The 14521-nt window shown below is 42.1% G+C and overlaps 1 protein-coding gene across 1 annotated transcript in view; it reads left to right on the top strand.

Annotated features, from left to right (window-relative positions):
* The first annotated feature begins 965 nt into the window (after positions 1–965).
* The window catches only part of MYOCD (myocardin), a 33832-nt gene continuing 20276 nt past the window's right edge, over positions 966–14521 (top strand). The window contains exons 1-3 of the mRNA XM_012726081.1: positions 966–1041; positions 2878–3039; positions 12684–12856. Coding sequence (XP_012581535.1) covers positions 1026–1041; positions 2878–3039; positions 12684–12856 — 351 coding nt within the window. The 5' untranslated portion in view covers positions 966–1025. The remainder of the gene's footprint in view (positions 1042–2877; positions 3040–12683; positions 12857–14521) is intronic.

Below are 14521 nucleotides of genomic sequence, written 5' to 3'. Positions count from 1 at the left end.
GAGGGGACGTTAGTTTATGTCCTATACCATCATAGCAAATCTCTGCCACCTACATTCATCACTAATATAAATGCTAGTTAGGAAGCGCTGGCACTGCAGTCTGTAGGAAAGCCACAGGGGGTGTCTTTCTCTTGGGATTTCTTTGCCGGAGGACGCTACCCATGAGCCTAGTTTGTGGGTAGAGAAAAGAGCCCCTCCCTGCAACTCTTCAGAGTTGCTCTTGAGAGGCTGTGGTTCTTATTACCTGGAGAATTAACTGCCCTTTATCAAACTGAAGTGATATGCAGAACCCTCTCAAGCCCCAAACAGTAGATCCAAGGTAGTGAGTTTAAAGCTTAGGACCTGAGGTTTGGTTGTGGCCCTGCCACAGCCCATAACATCCCTACTGGTAGCACGATCATCAGTTCAGTCAAAAATCTCTCTAAGTGGAAAAATCTCTCTAAGTGTCTTCCAAGCTTGTAGTCGGTCTGGTCAGCAGACTTCACATTTCACATATCGTAAGATAAAAGTCAAGTGAAAAAAAAAGCGAGGTGGACATGTTATTGTGGCATACTAAGCAGACTGAGGTTACATTTCATTTCTGATCCCAGTTAATTTTGTGACTGTTTTAAGATGCAATAGAATGGGACTGACTGTCACTTATAGTATCATCAGTTTCATTTATATTTGACTTAATATACCTGTATATTTAATGTACCTGCCTGACCCTTGAAGGAAATTGAGCCTGTAGTTCTGAAGTGGACCTAAGTTCTTTACCTCTTTATCTTATTTTTCTATCCTGGGTTACCAGAGAGGTTTCTGGAAATGCTTCATCATCATAAAGAAGATGAGAAGGGATATTTGCATGTTCACTTTGTTGAAAAAAGAATATCCCTTTGAAAAAAACTGGGGTTTCTTTAAGATTAAACTAGGTGATTCACTGCATGACACTGATAGCAGGGTTTTTCCTATGGCCGTGTCTACAGGCTGAAGACAACCTGAAGCGTAAGGTCAGAAACAGATCCAACCGTGCTGACTCGGTTAATATGCACATACTTCAAGGTAAGGCTGCATGAAGTCATAAACCTGGGGGTGCCTGTCTGGAGTTCTTTGTCTCTGTACAGTTTGCAAGTTCTCTAAAATGTGTTCCCTGCTTTTAAAAAGATGGTAATTTCAGCTATCATTCAGACCTTCTGGGCCAGGTAGACAAAAATTAGGGAGCTGTGTAATAGGCTTAAGAAGGTATCAGACTTGGGTTCCAGTCTTAGCTGCACCACTTTCTTACTCTCTATGATCATGTAGGCAATGTCCAGCATATATCAGATCCCTTAAAATTATGTCCATCTTTTAATTCGTAGTAAATTTCTAGTATTTTATCCAAAGAAATTTAATATATAAGAATTTATGCACAATGATGTCTTGTGAAATTAATTTAAGTAATGAAACATTGAAAACAGTGAACTGTCCAACACTAAGGGGTTGGTTGAATAAATTACGAACCATCCATATGACTGAACAACTCACAGTAACTAGAAATAGGCTTTCAAAGAAAACTGATAGGTGAGTAGATTAAGAAGATGGTGTGACATACATCCACAGTAAAATGCAGCTCAGCTCTATTTTTAAAAAGAAGATGGAATACTGCTATTTACAGCAACATGGATGGAACTAGGATGGATTATGCTATGCTAAGTGAGATATATCAGTAGGAGAAACAAACACAAGATGATTTCACTCATATGAGATATGTAGAAATAAAACCAAGGAATAGATTAAACCAAAACAAACCCCAGAAATCTGACTATGTCTTGAGGGTACAAGAGGGCCAAAGAGAGGAGTGGGGAGCAAAGGGGGCAGAGGCCCAGTGGGCTGTGGTGGAGGATTATGGGAGCTTTGGTGGCGGGTGCGGTGCAGTTGCATAGAGAGGAGCTTCCTGCTGGGGAATGCAGAGGAAGTGTTTTCTGAAATGAACCCTGTGCTGGTGTGCAGAAATGATCAGAAGAGCCTGTGCAATGTTGATGTTTTCTGGCCTCATCAAATGCTCCACAGACCCAGCTTCAGAACAAGTATTACCTACTGTGGCAATTAGATATCCCTAAACCTGTCCTATGTGGAAATTTCTAGATCAGATATAAGATCTGGGTTGATAATAATGGAACAGTGGGACTGAGAGCCTTGTAACACTCTTAACATTTGCAAAGTTAAGAGTGAAGCTGTACACACATATAGAATCTAAAGGCATGACTCTGCTTTTTAGCAATGACTAGTTGACCAACTTCTCCTCCAAGTCAAGGCCTAAGGGAAAAAGGACCATTAGAGATGATTTAGAGCTCTGTAAGTGACCTTTCTCACCCTCTAAATGATAAGAAACTGCCTGAATTTTTAAAGCCCCATTCGTTTAAGTAACTCTTTTGATCTATTTTTATTCTTTTATACCTGACCTGGACATTTGAATCAGTATCACAATCTCAGCAAGTCTTATGAAGTCATAATATATAATTATAGAGATACTACCTACTGTAGGGTTAGCCGATGCCAGGCAATATGCAGGCAGGATCCACATCGCAAGCTGTAGCTTAGGGTAAGCAGGCCACATAGCCCACTGGACTGCTTTGCTTGCAGGATCACCAAATTGCACATTATTTCAAAAATCCTCACCGGGCAAATGTCCTTAGCTTTTCTGTGCGCCTGACTTTCTATTTGCCTTTATATGGAAGCGTCTAGTCTTTGCTGCTAATCCACATGAAATGATGATGAATGCCCAGAAAAATTATTAGGATGGTAGAGCACAATGTGACACAATGTTTTGGTTACAAAAGCAAAAATAAAAAAAATAAAAAATAAAAAACAGAATCACATCGAATTCTAGAACTGGTCCATTTCATTTCAACCTCTTAGCCTCCACTGCAGAGAGGTCCATTCCAACTGCTCAGATGAAGCTGAAAAGAGCTCGACTCGCAGATGACCTCAATGAAAAAATTGCTCTCCGGCCAGGACCACTGGAGCTGGTGGAGAAGAACATACTCCCTGTTGATTCTGCTGTAAAAGAAGCCATAAAAGGTAGAACAAATGGGTGTTTACTGTGTGCATTTTCATCTGAACTATGCTAGGGTACCTCAACATGTGGACCTTTTGCTAGACGAGAGTGGTGTGTGGATTGATGTCCCAGGAATGTCCCCATAACCAGAGGTCTTGAAAGCAAGGAAGGTACTCCACCCCACCCCGTAAGGTCAGCTTAAAATGGCCAATGTTGCTTTAGGAAAACATGTTGAGGCCCTGACTTGATCGAATCCTTCAAACATCTCCCCTGGAAGGTCTCATCATGTAGACTAATGGTCCTTTCTAGCCCTTCTCTTTTGGAAGAGAATGGACTGGAAGTATGAGAAGAGCACTGACCTAAGTGAAAAGACCTGAATTCTCAGCCCAGTGGCCACTCTACACTCGAGCTTTCCCCTGTCACAACCCCTCTCCAAAATAGAGATACCAAAAGCCACCAAACCCAACTCACAAACCCTTGGCAGTAAACCTTTTGACAACACTTGTGTGTTCTACATGTCTGAAATACAAATACTTAAAAAGAGACATAAGGATCAATTCTCACATAAACTTCATAAACTCAGTTTGTATGTTTTTTGAACAATTGATAGATCCAAATGGATCCAAATAGCTGAGTATATTGAGTTGACTGGGAAGACTATGGCAGAAGGAAGAGTGGAAAAGGTAATATGCCCGAAGGCTCACTTGCTTTCTGCCAATTCTGCCCTCAAGCAGAATTATAGATCAGTAATAAGTAATTTATATGTAAAGTGTGGCACATTGTCAAAAAGTATGTAAAAAGGCATTATGCACATTATTAAAATAATCAAACTTATTATCCATATTCTAAAATCTTGGTCTCACATGCTCTTTGTAGTTCCCATGAATTTTGTCTTTGGAACCTGAAAATATGAAAATAGCAACTGAGAAAGCGTCAATGTGCTCCCCATCAGCACTTCCTGAATGATCCTTCATGACCCTTCCTCTTTTTTGCTCTCTCCCTGCACACTCAGTGCCATGCCCTTGAACTTGGCCTAGGCCTCTCAGCAGGACACTAGCTCCGTCTTTACTCTGGTACCATCGAGGCCAGGGACACCTCCAGTGGGCATTGCTTTCGTGTCTTAGAACAGCTGCAAGATTCCGTAGACATTTCCATGCATGCAAGTTCATGGAATCATAATTGATTCTTATATGCTAGGCAAAAGATCTTGCTTCAATTTGCATTCTTGAACTTCTAGTGAGATTATATATTTTTTTCATGTGGTTATGTGTCCTTTAAAATTCATGACTGCTTCTCTTTTTTCCTGCTGGACATTTTCTCCCCTGCATCATTGTAAAAGCTATTTACTCGAGGTAAAGAATAACTCTGGGTCTGGCCTAGGGTTTGCACATCCTTTTACCAGCTTGCCTTTTGATTTGGTGTACAGTGTTTTAACATATTGTGGTTTTTCATTTCTGTATGGTTAAACCTATTAATCTTTTACTTTGTGGTTTCTCAATTTGTTATTTATTGAGAACACTTCCTACAGAGCAACTCACCTAAACTGTTTTCCAACATTATATTACACTATTATAATGATACTTTAACAAAAATACTATATTTTCATATTTCAATACTTAGTACATTAAGAATTATTGGAGTGCATGGTTTAAGAGACAGGCCTTATTTTGCTTTTTCCACAATTGTATTGATGTCTATTACAATTTATCTTAGTATCTGTGTATCTATCTAGTACCTATCTTAGTTCTTTCATTGGTCTGATTTTTCTAATGTTTCTTAGCTATTTTCACAAGTATATGGAGGGTAAAATTTAGAATCATTATATGTTAGTGTCAATACTGTTGGAGTTTTGTTTGTGTGGCAGTTAATTCATAATTTAATTTATGGTAAATTCACACATTCATAGCACATTAATTCTTCTGAGACAGAAGTATAGTATCTCTACCTATTCAAGTCTTCTTCTATTTTCAAGGTTTTTTTAAGGCCAGGTCACATCAATTATTGCTAACTTGTAGCTCTCTAGTAGGCCTTTTTTAAAGGTGGATTTAATTTTAAAAATTGTGTAAATAATTTAGACACTGACAATATGTAAATAGTCCCATTTCTAACCTCCCAAACATTACACTTTTGCCAGAAAAGAAACACGGAGGACATGCTTATTTTTCTTGAGCAATAATTCCTATGAGAGGAGTAGATAAAAGCAAGGTCAGATTAATAAAGGCATGTTCAATGGTGTCTTTAAAGCAGTAAAGAAATTTGAACTTCTCTCATCACTTAAGGAACTTAAGCACTTTTCTAATTCTCCAACAAGGAATAACAGACTTAATAACAGTGGTATAGTAATAATAGTAATAGCAGTGGAGCACCTTTGGGAGCCAGCGCTATGTTTGTGAGGGAGCGTGGTGAAGATTTTACTAGTGGAAAAATCCCTCTCGTTGCCATGTGAGGTGGACTCAAGGGAAACCGAAAGAAATCAAAGGACTCCATCAGGGGGCTGATAGACTTGTTGGATGAAAGTTTGACAAAGTGTCATGGCTGAGAGTATGAAAAAATGAGTCTATGAGAGGTAGTTGACTTGGTATGATTAGCTGATTAGCGAAATAGATGTCCATGGGAACAAAGGGAGGGGCCTAAGATGATAGCTAGGTCTTTCCTGAGCAACTAGGGAACAGGAAGCTGTTCATTAGACAATGACCGTGAGTGAAGAACAGAATTGAGTAGAGGTGATCATTTTTTGTTTCCAACTATTGCATGTAAAAGACCCACAGGAAATCCAAGGACAGGGATTGAGTAAGCAGTGAATGTTCTATTGAACTGGAATTCAGAAAAGAATGTTGCTCTAAAGTAACAGAGTTGAAACTTTAGTGTAGCTGCACACTAAACTATTGAACTAGATAAATTTCATACCTTATTCAATTCTGGAGTATCTCCTAGGCATCAGATACTATTCTAAATGCTTGTGATCGCTCAGTGAACAAAACTAAGTGTTTTGCTTTAATAGAGCTTATATTCTAGTTGGGAGACAGACAAAAGCACAATAAATAATTGCATATCATAATGAAAGGTTATAAAGGTTATAAGTACTGTAAAAATAGAAGTAGTATAGCATACAAGGAATCAGCAATGTCCAGTAAAGAGTAACTGGGGGAAGCAGAGGATATTAAAAAACAAAACAACAACAACGAAAAAACAACAGCAATGAAGAAGACTACCCTGAGGCTGTTTAGCCATAATATTTAAGGTAGAGGCAGGAAATCTGTGAAAAATAGAGATTTGGCAAAAGAAAGAGGCAGGGGGTATTAAATGATCTACTCAACGAAGTTGAGCAGCAGGTATCAGTCATAGGGTGGTGTTACCAACCACACATCAGACTCTAACCGTCATCTGTTAATGGGCTTGAGAGTGTTTATGGACAAGATAAAGGCCTCACGTGAAATGTCACAGATACACAGGGGGTTGCTCAGAGACCAGAAGCCGAGAGTGCTTTAAGCCTTCCAGTGTGATGTGGATCTAGCCAGCCCTTCTGTCACTTACTGAGATCGTCTTCCCTTGGGGAAGTGGTTGTGGTTTACTCAGGGCTGTGACTTACTGTGGCTCCTTTTCTTCATGTCTGTGCTTTCTCCATCTCTCCCCACGTGCCTTTCCAGATGTGTTTACATTTTGCAGTTTTCTCTGCAGCTGTGTTTCTGTTTGTGCTAAGCTCTGAGCAGAATACTCCATCATGGTTTTCCCTCTCCAAGTTTTATTAGAGACCAGTTCTTCTCCAACTCTGACAGAATAATCTAGAACCTCTCTCCCCACACAGGGTATTTTTGACAGAGAATTGCCCCCACCTTGGTATTTTTCTTCATTCCCAGATGTCAGTCTTCTTGCAGTCAGCAGAATGACCCCAGCAAGTCTTCCCTACCCCACATACTTTCATTTCCTTGGGGAATTAACAATCCACTTCCACCCTGCAAGGTTATATATTTTCTGAGTCAGGAAGGATTTTACAGATTCCAGCTGTATAAATTAGAAGTCATCAGATGACATCGTGTGAAGAAAGAACGTGATTTCTGACTTGGCTAACACAGAGCAGACTTGGGCCTCATGGTCACATCCCACAGGATCATACATCTGAATCCCTGCTTTTCCAGAAAACCACTAAAGGGTTCTGAACATCCAGTTCCAATGTGTGGGGTGGTGGGGGTGTTCCCATAAAAAAAGACACCAGCTATACTGAATTCTGATACTGTCTTCTTGAAGATAGAATCCGATCTTACAGGATAAGGGGTCAGCCCCACAAGACCACCTCTGCTTCAAATGCCCGTCACAAGCCCACATTGTTACCTCTTCTCTGACAGACTGGAGATTGCCATGGCCCCCTCTTGGCCTTCAAATACCACTTTCAAGTCCAGGTTGTTACTCATACTTCTAAACAACTGACTGGAAATCAGAGGTCTTAGGACAACCTCCACAGGTTCACTTTGCTAGAGCAGCTCACAAAACTCAGGAAATCATTTACTTAGTAGATTATTGATTTATTATAAAAGGGGATGATTTTGCCCCTTCTACAGTGACTGCACACATAATTGAGAGGTGAATGGGGTGTGCCCCAGTGAGGCCGCAGCTGGGGAGTGGTCCCCACGAGCCACAGGGCTTATGATAGAGTGAGGTCCCACGCAGGAGAAGTGGGAGGGTCCTTACACTTCAGATAGTCATGTCTGTCCCTACAGAATGAGCCTCCAAAGCTGACTATACTTTAACTGTTGCTGTAAAGACCAAGAGAAAATTTCCCCCTCCTAACACCTCTTGAGCTAGTCAAGGAATCCAATTCATCAGACAGATTGAGAAGAAAAGAACAAATTTAATCACATACATAGGGAAAAATCTGCTTGGATGTAGATTTGAAGGTCAGTGAGGCAAAATAAGGAGCTGTCTGTCTATAGATTATAGACATATGGACATAAAGCTACATAGATTTATATCTTCCAAGTTAGGCAGTGGGGCTAGGGCCTGAGGATTCAAGGAGAGAAAAGGGGCTCATATAATGAGAAGGTAACGCAGACAGTAAAGACCAGGTGCTCAGAGATAAAAGCAGGTGCACCTGCTACTGACAGAGGCATTAGGGTATTGAAATATCTTCAGTCGAGAGCAACATTTTAACACCAGCTCCTTTCCCATGGAACATCTTCTTCCTTAGGAAATGGGTTTTGCTTCGGTCTCTTCCAGGAGGATGACCATGAATTAAAATAGCTCTCCTGCAGTGTTCAAGCTCCGTAGATAAGCAAGGTCCATTTTCACATTCCTGTTAGTGGCTGCCAGCCCCTGGTGTGGCTCAGAGCAGAAAGGTAACTAGGACTCCAACTATCTAGCTTTAATCTTGGAATTTTAAATGTTTATTCAGAGGAAAGTACAACTGACTCATTCATCTAATCACTTCCAAGAGGGAGAGGGAAAGCTCAGGCCAAGATCCCCAAGGGCCAGTGCCCAGAGCCAGCCCTGTGGGCATAGCCGGAGGATGATGTCAGGACTTCCCAAAGCAGGTCCTTGTCATCACACGCCTGACGGGTCTACAGGGACAATAGCCAGCACACTGCACTCCAACAGCTCCCAGGGAGCCTCGCGCCGTGGGAGATTGGAACAGAGGCCCAGGGTCACCACACAGAGCCGATAGGCTGGGTTGTTCTAGAGGCAGACAGATAAGGTGACCTTTGTCTTTCTCCACATGAGCCAGGCTTGAACCAGGGAGTAACAGAGCCTTTCCAGTGACACTTCTGCTCTGGGGAAGATCTGTCTTTGCTTTCCTAGAATGAACCTCTCTTGACAAACCCATTTTCCTGGGTCTTGAGTTGTGCTGACTTGTACAAAACTAACCACAGGATAAAATTGTCCTCCTGGGTGGTCTTTTTTATTTTTGATAATGGCAAACTTGAGATAAGCAGTGACGCCTTAAACAAATAATATTAACAACAGCTAGAAATTATTGAACACGTGTGCATCAGGGACAGGCTACTCTACTTATGTTATTTTATCCTGTAAATCCTGGAGGGAGCTATTATGGTTATTCCCATTTTCTAGATGGGGAAACTGAGGTCAGGAAGCTGAAAAACTTGCCAACAGTCACACTGCCACTCAGAAGTAGAATCAAGAAACAGAACAAGCCCAATAGATTCCTGAACCCCAGTGCCTATTGATTTGGCTTTTTAAATTTATTTAAACAATTGATGTTTATTGATAGTGTAAAAACTCTTTGAAGGTGCATATCTTTGGGGATTGGCTCCAAAAATAATCCTCTCTCCTGACTGGGAGAATTTGTGTCTCCCCTCCTTCCCCCCCCCCCCATCTCTGCTAATCACCGAGGAGCTATTATTTCCCTTCTGCTCTTCCCATTACCATCAAAAAGCTCTCTATCTCCTTCAGTTGATCTTCAGGCTTCTTTCAACCCCTCCTCTTCCTCTTAGACAGCTCTCCCTTGTTGTCCCCTTTGTCTAACCACCAACAGCACTCACTAACCAGTCTAGTCCCTGGACAGGTACTGTGTGTCTCCTGGAGAAATATTGATCACTTCTTCTCTTGGCTCTCCGCACTGTCTCCATTTCCTCTCTGATATGCTCTCGCTAGTCTCTGTTGTGTGAAAGCAGTGAGAAAAATAGCTGACAAATGTGTCATCTGGTGCTGGGGAGAATGGGTTGATGACCTTCTCCTTTATTCCAGATATTCTGCTTCTAGACTTTCACATCTTTCTAGTACCTCAACCTGAGGTCCCCAAATGAGAAGTGCAAAGGGTATGTCAATTGTTTACAACATGGATACTGCAGTCCTTTCAAGTCTTCTCTGTGATGAGGTCCAATTAAGTCACCTTAATTACCCTCCCCCAAATCACCTGCTTCTGTGAGATGTCTTTAGTGTGTGGAGGAAAAAAAAGAGAGAGAGAGAGACCCAAGGCTGCTCTTTCCCCCATTCTCAGCCCAAAGCCTTAAATAACTGTGGACTGGACCTTGTAAAGTCCTCGCCCACAAAGCAGAGATGAGAAAATGTACCCCCTGAATAACCGGTTGGACCATTATAAATCTCAGCAAAAGTTGAATTTTCTTGTTACTGCTACTGCTATTACGTGAGCTACTTATACAGGTTACTGCTTTTGTCATTGGCTATCGCTCCCTTTAAACAATTAAAGTGAGGCTGTTGGGGGATGAGATTCCATTCTCTCTCCCCTCTTCTCATAACATTTTTGCCTGTGTCCAACTTTGCAATTTGGCAATTCCCTCTAAAAGGTACACATTTGGGATGTGATACTAAACCTATGGGTCTGGGAGGAGACGGAAGGAGAAGGGGTACCGGAAAGGAATACAGCACCTCTTAGATGGAGAGCATTGCCCCAAGAGGCAACCCTGCAAGGGTTCTCTGAGAAATGTAAAGAAATCCTAAGGAATGCTGAGATTTCTGGGGTAGAAAAAACTCAGCCCCTACCCACCCACCCCATTCTCATGTCCACTTGACCCTCATTAATACACGTAGTCCTTTCAAAAGACACAATGTCTTTCATTCCACAAATGGAGTTAGGTCTTGAAATTTCAAGGAAAACATGACTTCTAAAGTAAACAAATGTTGGATTCTAAATGGAAGCTTATTCATAGAGGCTACTGAATCTTCTACCTGGGGAGATCACAGGCCAATGATCTCCTTGAGAAAAAAAACAGTGATCTACAGATTATTTCACATTGCATAAAAATGACAAACAGAGGCTTGTTTTTAGGGCCTGGGATTGATGTAAGAGAGAGAAGGGAATGGTGTGGGCAAATTCTGGACTATTCAAATAGGAGATCAGAATATTGAATGGGGATAGCATGAGCCCTGGTCTCAAAGAAAAGTGGACATTTTTCAAATCTCCACTGAAATACCTTATTAAAAGGTGAATAGGTTTCTGACACAAACATCAGAAAACACTAGCTTTTATTTATTTGGGGTGACATGTGCACAGATGTTTTATATAATTCTCTGTACTTTACTACTTCAAATTTGTATAGTTTAAGAAGTATGTCTTAAAAAAATAAAAGTTGACAAATTAAAGTTCCTATAAACAATGGAATACTGTATAGTTGTTAACAAATTTTTTTAATTGAGAAAGATCTCTGTATTCCCAAGAAAAGATCTCCAAGAAATATTGTAGAAAAAAAAGTAAATGTATTTCACTCAGTCTGATCTGTATGAAATTCATTTCAAATGCGTTTATGTATGTCTTGCTCTGTGCCTAGAACTGAATCTGAAAGAGACAACAAACCATTAGCAGGAAGTAGGGTTAGTGTTGGACATTTTTGTAAGGTATAGGTTATTTAAGTATATATGAATTTTATAATTACAGAAAAGCAGTAACAACTTTTCATCAATGATCCTTGACGCCATGGAGCAGAAATGCTTGTCCCCAGGCCCTTCCAGGTTAGCAGGAAGCCCAATGGGTCAGCACCTGGAGTTTCTACTGCTCCGTCCTTGTCTGGCCTCTTTCCTGATTTGACACTGGATGTCTGAGTGAGGGTCCATGACAGATGCCAGCAGTGGCAGCGATGACAAGCCCAAAGCCACATTTGTTCCATTACTTCCAGCTCCTCACTGCTTTTCCAATCACCACGGTGAAAGCTCCTTTCCCTTATCTGCACAAAGCAGGAGGCAAAAGTTCTTGTCAAGTGTGATTGCAGAATAGTGGGCTGGAAAACTTCCTGATAATACCTAAATTCCTTTCGGAGAGCCGTGCCTGGAATCGGGTCAGAAGAGCTATGTGGCCTCAGCACATTTTGTACTGTGCAGTTGGATAATAAACCAGATGAAATTGGGCCATTAAAAAACAAGGGACATATAAGGATGTCATTACAGTTCCATCTGGTCTGATAACCCCTCTCCCCCAGCTAGTGTATCTGGTCCCCTCCAAAGACCATGCTGTCTGCTGAGGCAAAATATCTGTGTGAGGCATTGAGGATTTCCAAAATAGACACAAAGATATGAGGGATAAAAAGAAAATCCAAATAATATAAAATAAAAAGCATGCTGAAATCTCTTAGACACATTTATGACTTTTATAAACAGATATGCATTAGTTGAATGAGGCTTAGGGACACTCTGGTGACATTAGCTAATACTGACATTTAGGAATTCAAACTTAGTAGCTGCCGTAGCTTATTCCTATTAACAAAGTTTGCTAAACATTGTGTGTTATGTGTCCTGCTTTATATTTGGACACGATGCAAATGGAAAGCTGTCATCTCAATTATATCCCTCGTCGTAAAACCTGGGGAGATGAGGCCTTCCCCTGTTGTGTTTTGCTTGGGCCTCATTCTGGATCCAGCAGCCCTTTTATTTCCTTCATCTTCTCTGACCTCTTTTAAAAAAGATATGGGTTCACCTAGCAAAGTCAGAAGAATGGATAAGCCTGAAAATAAAGTTAAACCAGTGACAACAGACATTTAATCTGTCACTCCTTTCCTGCCCAGCGCACCACACAGAAACACACACACTTACACACAGAGTAAGTATGAGAAACCAGATCATTTAAAATTTATCTGCACTCTTACGTGAACTGGAAACTGACGTGGGGCAGCAGAAAGTGCTTCTGTTGGGGTGAAACATGGCCACACTGCCGAGAGCTCTTTGCTGTGCTCACACCACTGACCAGTGCCTGGACTTCACTCCCCAGGTAACCAGGTGAGCTTCTCCAAGTCAGCGGATGCATTTGCCTTTGAAGAGGACAGCAGCGATGGGCTTTCTCCAGATCAGACTAGAAACGAAGACCCACAGGGCTCAGCAGCATCCCCCCAAGACACTAAAGCTACAGAGACCCCTCTCACAGGTCCCTTGGGGACAATCCAGGTAACCGGACCACATCTCAGACTGTCATTGCTTCACAGTCAAAGCCAACACTACCCCCAGTGATTCTAGAGATCCCAGAGGTGTCTCCGGTAGCATATCTGAAGAGATCCTGTTGGTTCCAGGGATCTGTGTTTAGGATCAGGGGTGTCCAGAAAACATGGAATGACAGTGCCCAGGAATGTTCTCTTTGGCTTATTTTTAAGCATCTGCTCTGCCAAGGAGATACATTTTATCTCCATTTTTATAGACAAGGCAACGAGTGTCACTGAGAATAGCTGACTCACCAACAATCTCCCTGATAGAAAGGACCACAGTGGAACTGTGGAACTAATTTCAAAGCCCAGAGTCTCCCCCTACCCTGAGGAGGGGAGATGGGGCTGCCCACTGGCCAAACAGCAGGGACATCCACGTGGATTCTACCTCAGACTGGCTTCTACCTGTCCAGCCACTGCGAGGCCACCTCAGCCCCCACCCAAGCACAGCATTCACCTCTTTCTGTAATGTCCACAAACTCTCAAACGTGAGGGATGCATATTGAAAATACTGTAGTGATGATTAGCAACAGTTGCTGACACGTATTAAACACTCAGGCTGTGCCAGGGACAGCTAGGCTGTCACGAGCGTTTTCCCCCACCCCCGCCCCCGATCCCTCCTGGTAGGTATTGCTGATGTGTTTCTGACACAGAGGGAACACAGGCTTGTGAGGCTGAAGAGCTATGTGTCCCATGGAGGCTACAGAGATATCCCCCACCACTCCTTCAGATTCACTTCTAGAAGCCACACACAGGCAGGATGGGGGTGTCCTCTGCTTCACACAGTGGTGTACACAGAACTCCTGAGAGTAGTGTGGGTGTCGACACAGGACGGGGAAGGACATGCACCATGTGGCCTTGAGGTCTCTTCCCCCTACCCCTGCTCTGGAGGGGCCCTCAGGAAGTTTCCTCTTCTGGCTTCGCAGAAATTATTGGGTGGTCTGATATCAGATATTATATGTAAAAACATTTCTGATACCACGAAGCACCAGTCAGGTGTCAGGGACAGTTATAATAGTTATTACCCACAGCCCTGGCTCCCAAAATGGCCCTTGCAGTGGTTATTGCCTTACCTTTTACCTCCATCAGAGCAAAAAGCAGAATGGAAGGGAAGGGGGGGTGGACGGACAGAAAGCAGAGTGGGAATATTCATGCATGATCATTGTGCAAAATGTCTCTAACCAAAACAGTTCTCCTTCCCCTGCATGCCACAGCTGGTCTTTGCAGCCAAATTTCTTTGATAACATCAAAGAGTATATCAGGCCATTGGTCTTCATTATTTTGACAGAATCAGCTTCTGATTCAAGGATGGTTTAAGGGAAAGACCAGGTCTGTTCTGCTTACCTCTAGGAGCAGGGGGAAAAATATAAGCACTGAGTGCGCCTGGCAAATAGAACAGTTTCAGCCAGCAGGCCCATTTGAAAAATGAGGACTCTGAGGTTCTAAGAAAGAGTCTACAGACCTTTGACAGGTGCTAGGGGTCAAGAAAGGACTAGAAACTCCAGGGGGAGGTCATCAGTAGCTCCTGCTCTTCTGAGTCAAATCATAGCACTGGGATGTAGAAGAGGGTGAAAGATAACTCATCCTTTTTCAGAGTCCTCTACAAACAGAAATGAGCTTTTCTTGAAGGTTT

This window comes from Condylura cristata, unplaced genomic scaffold (genome assembly GCF_000260355.1).
Source record: "Condylura cristata isolate star-nosed mole 26May11 unplaced genomic scaffold, ConCri1.0 scaffold00017, whole genome shotgun sequence".
Classification (NCBI taxonomy): domain Eukaryota; kingdom Metazoa; phylum Chordata; class Mammalia; order Eulipotyphla; family Talpidae; genus Condylura; species Condylura cristata.
The sequence above is the reverse complement of the archived record's forward strand: the minus strand, read 5'-3'. Positions and strand labels throughout refer to the sequence as shown.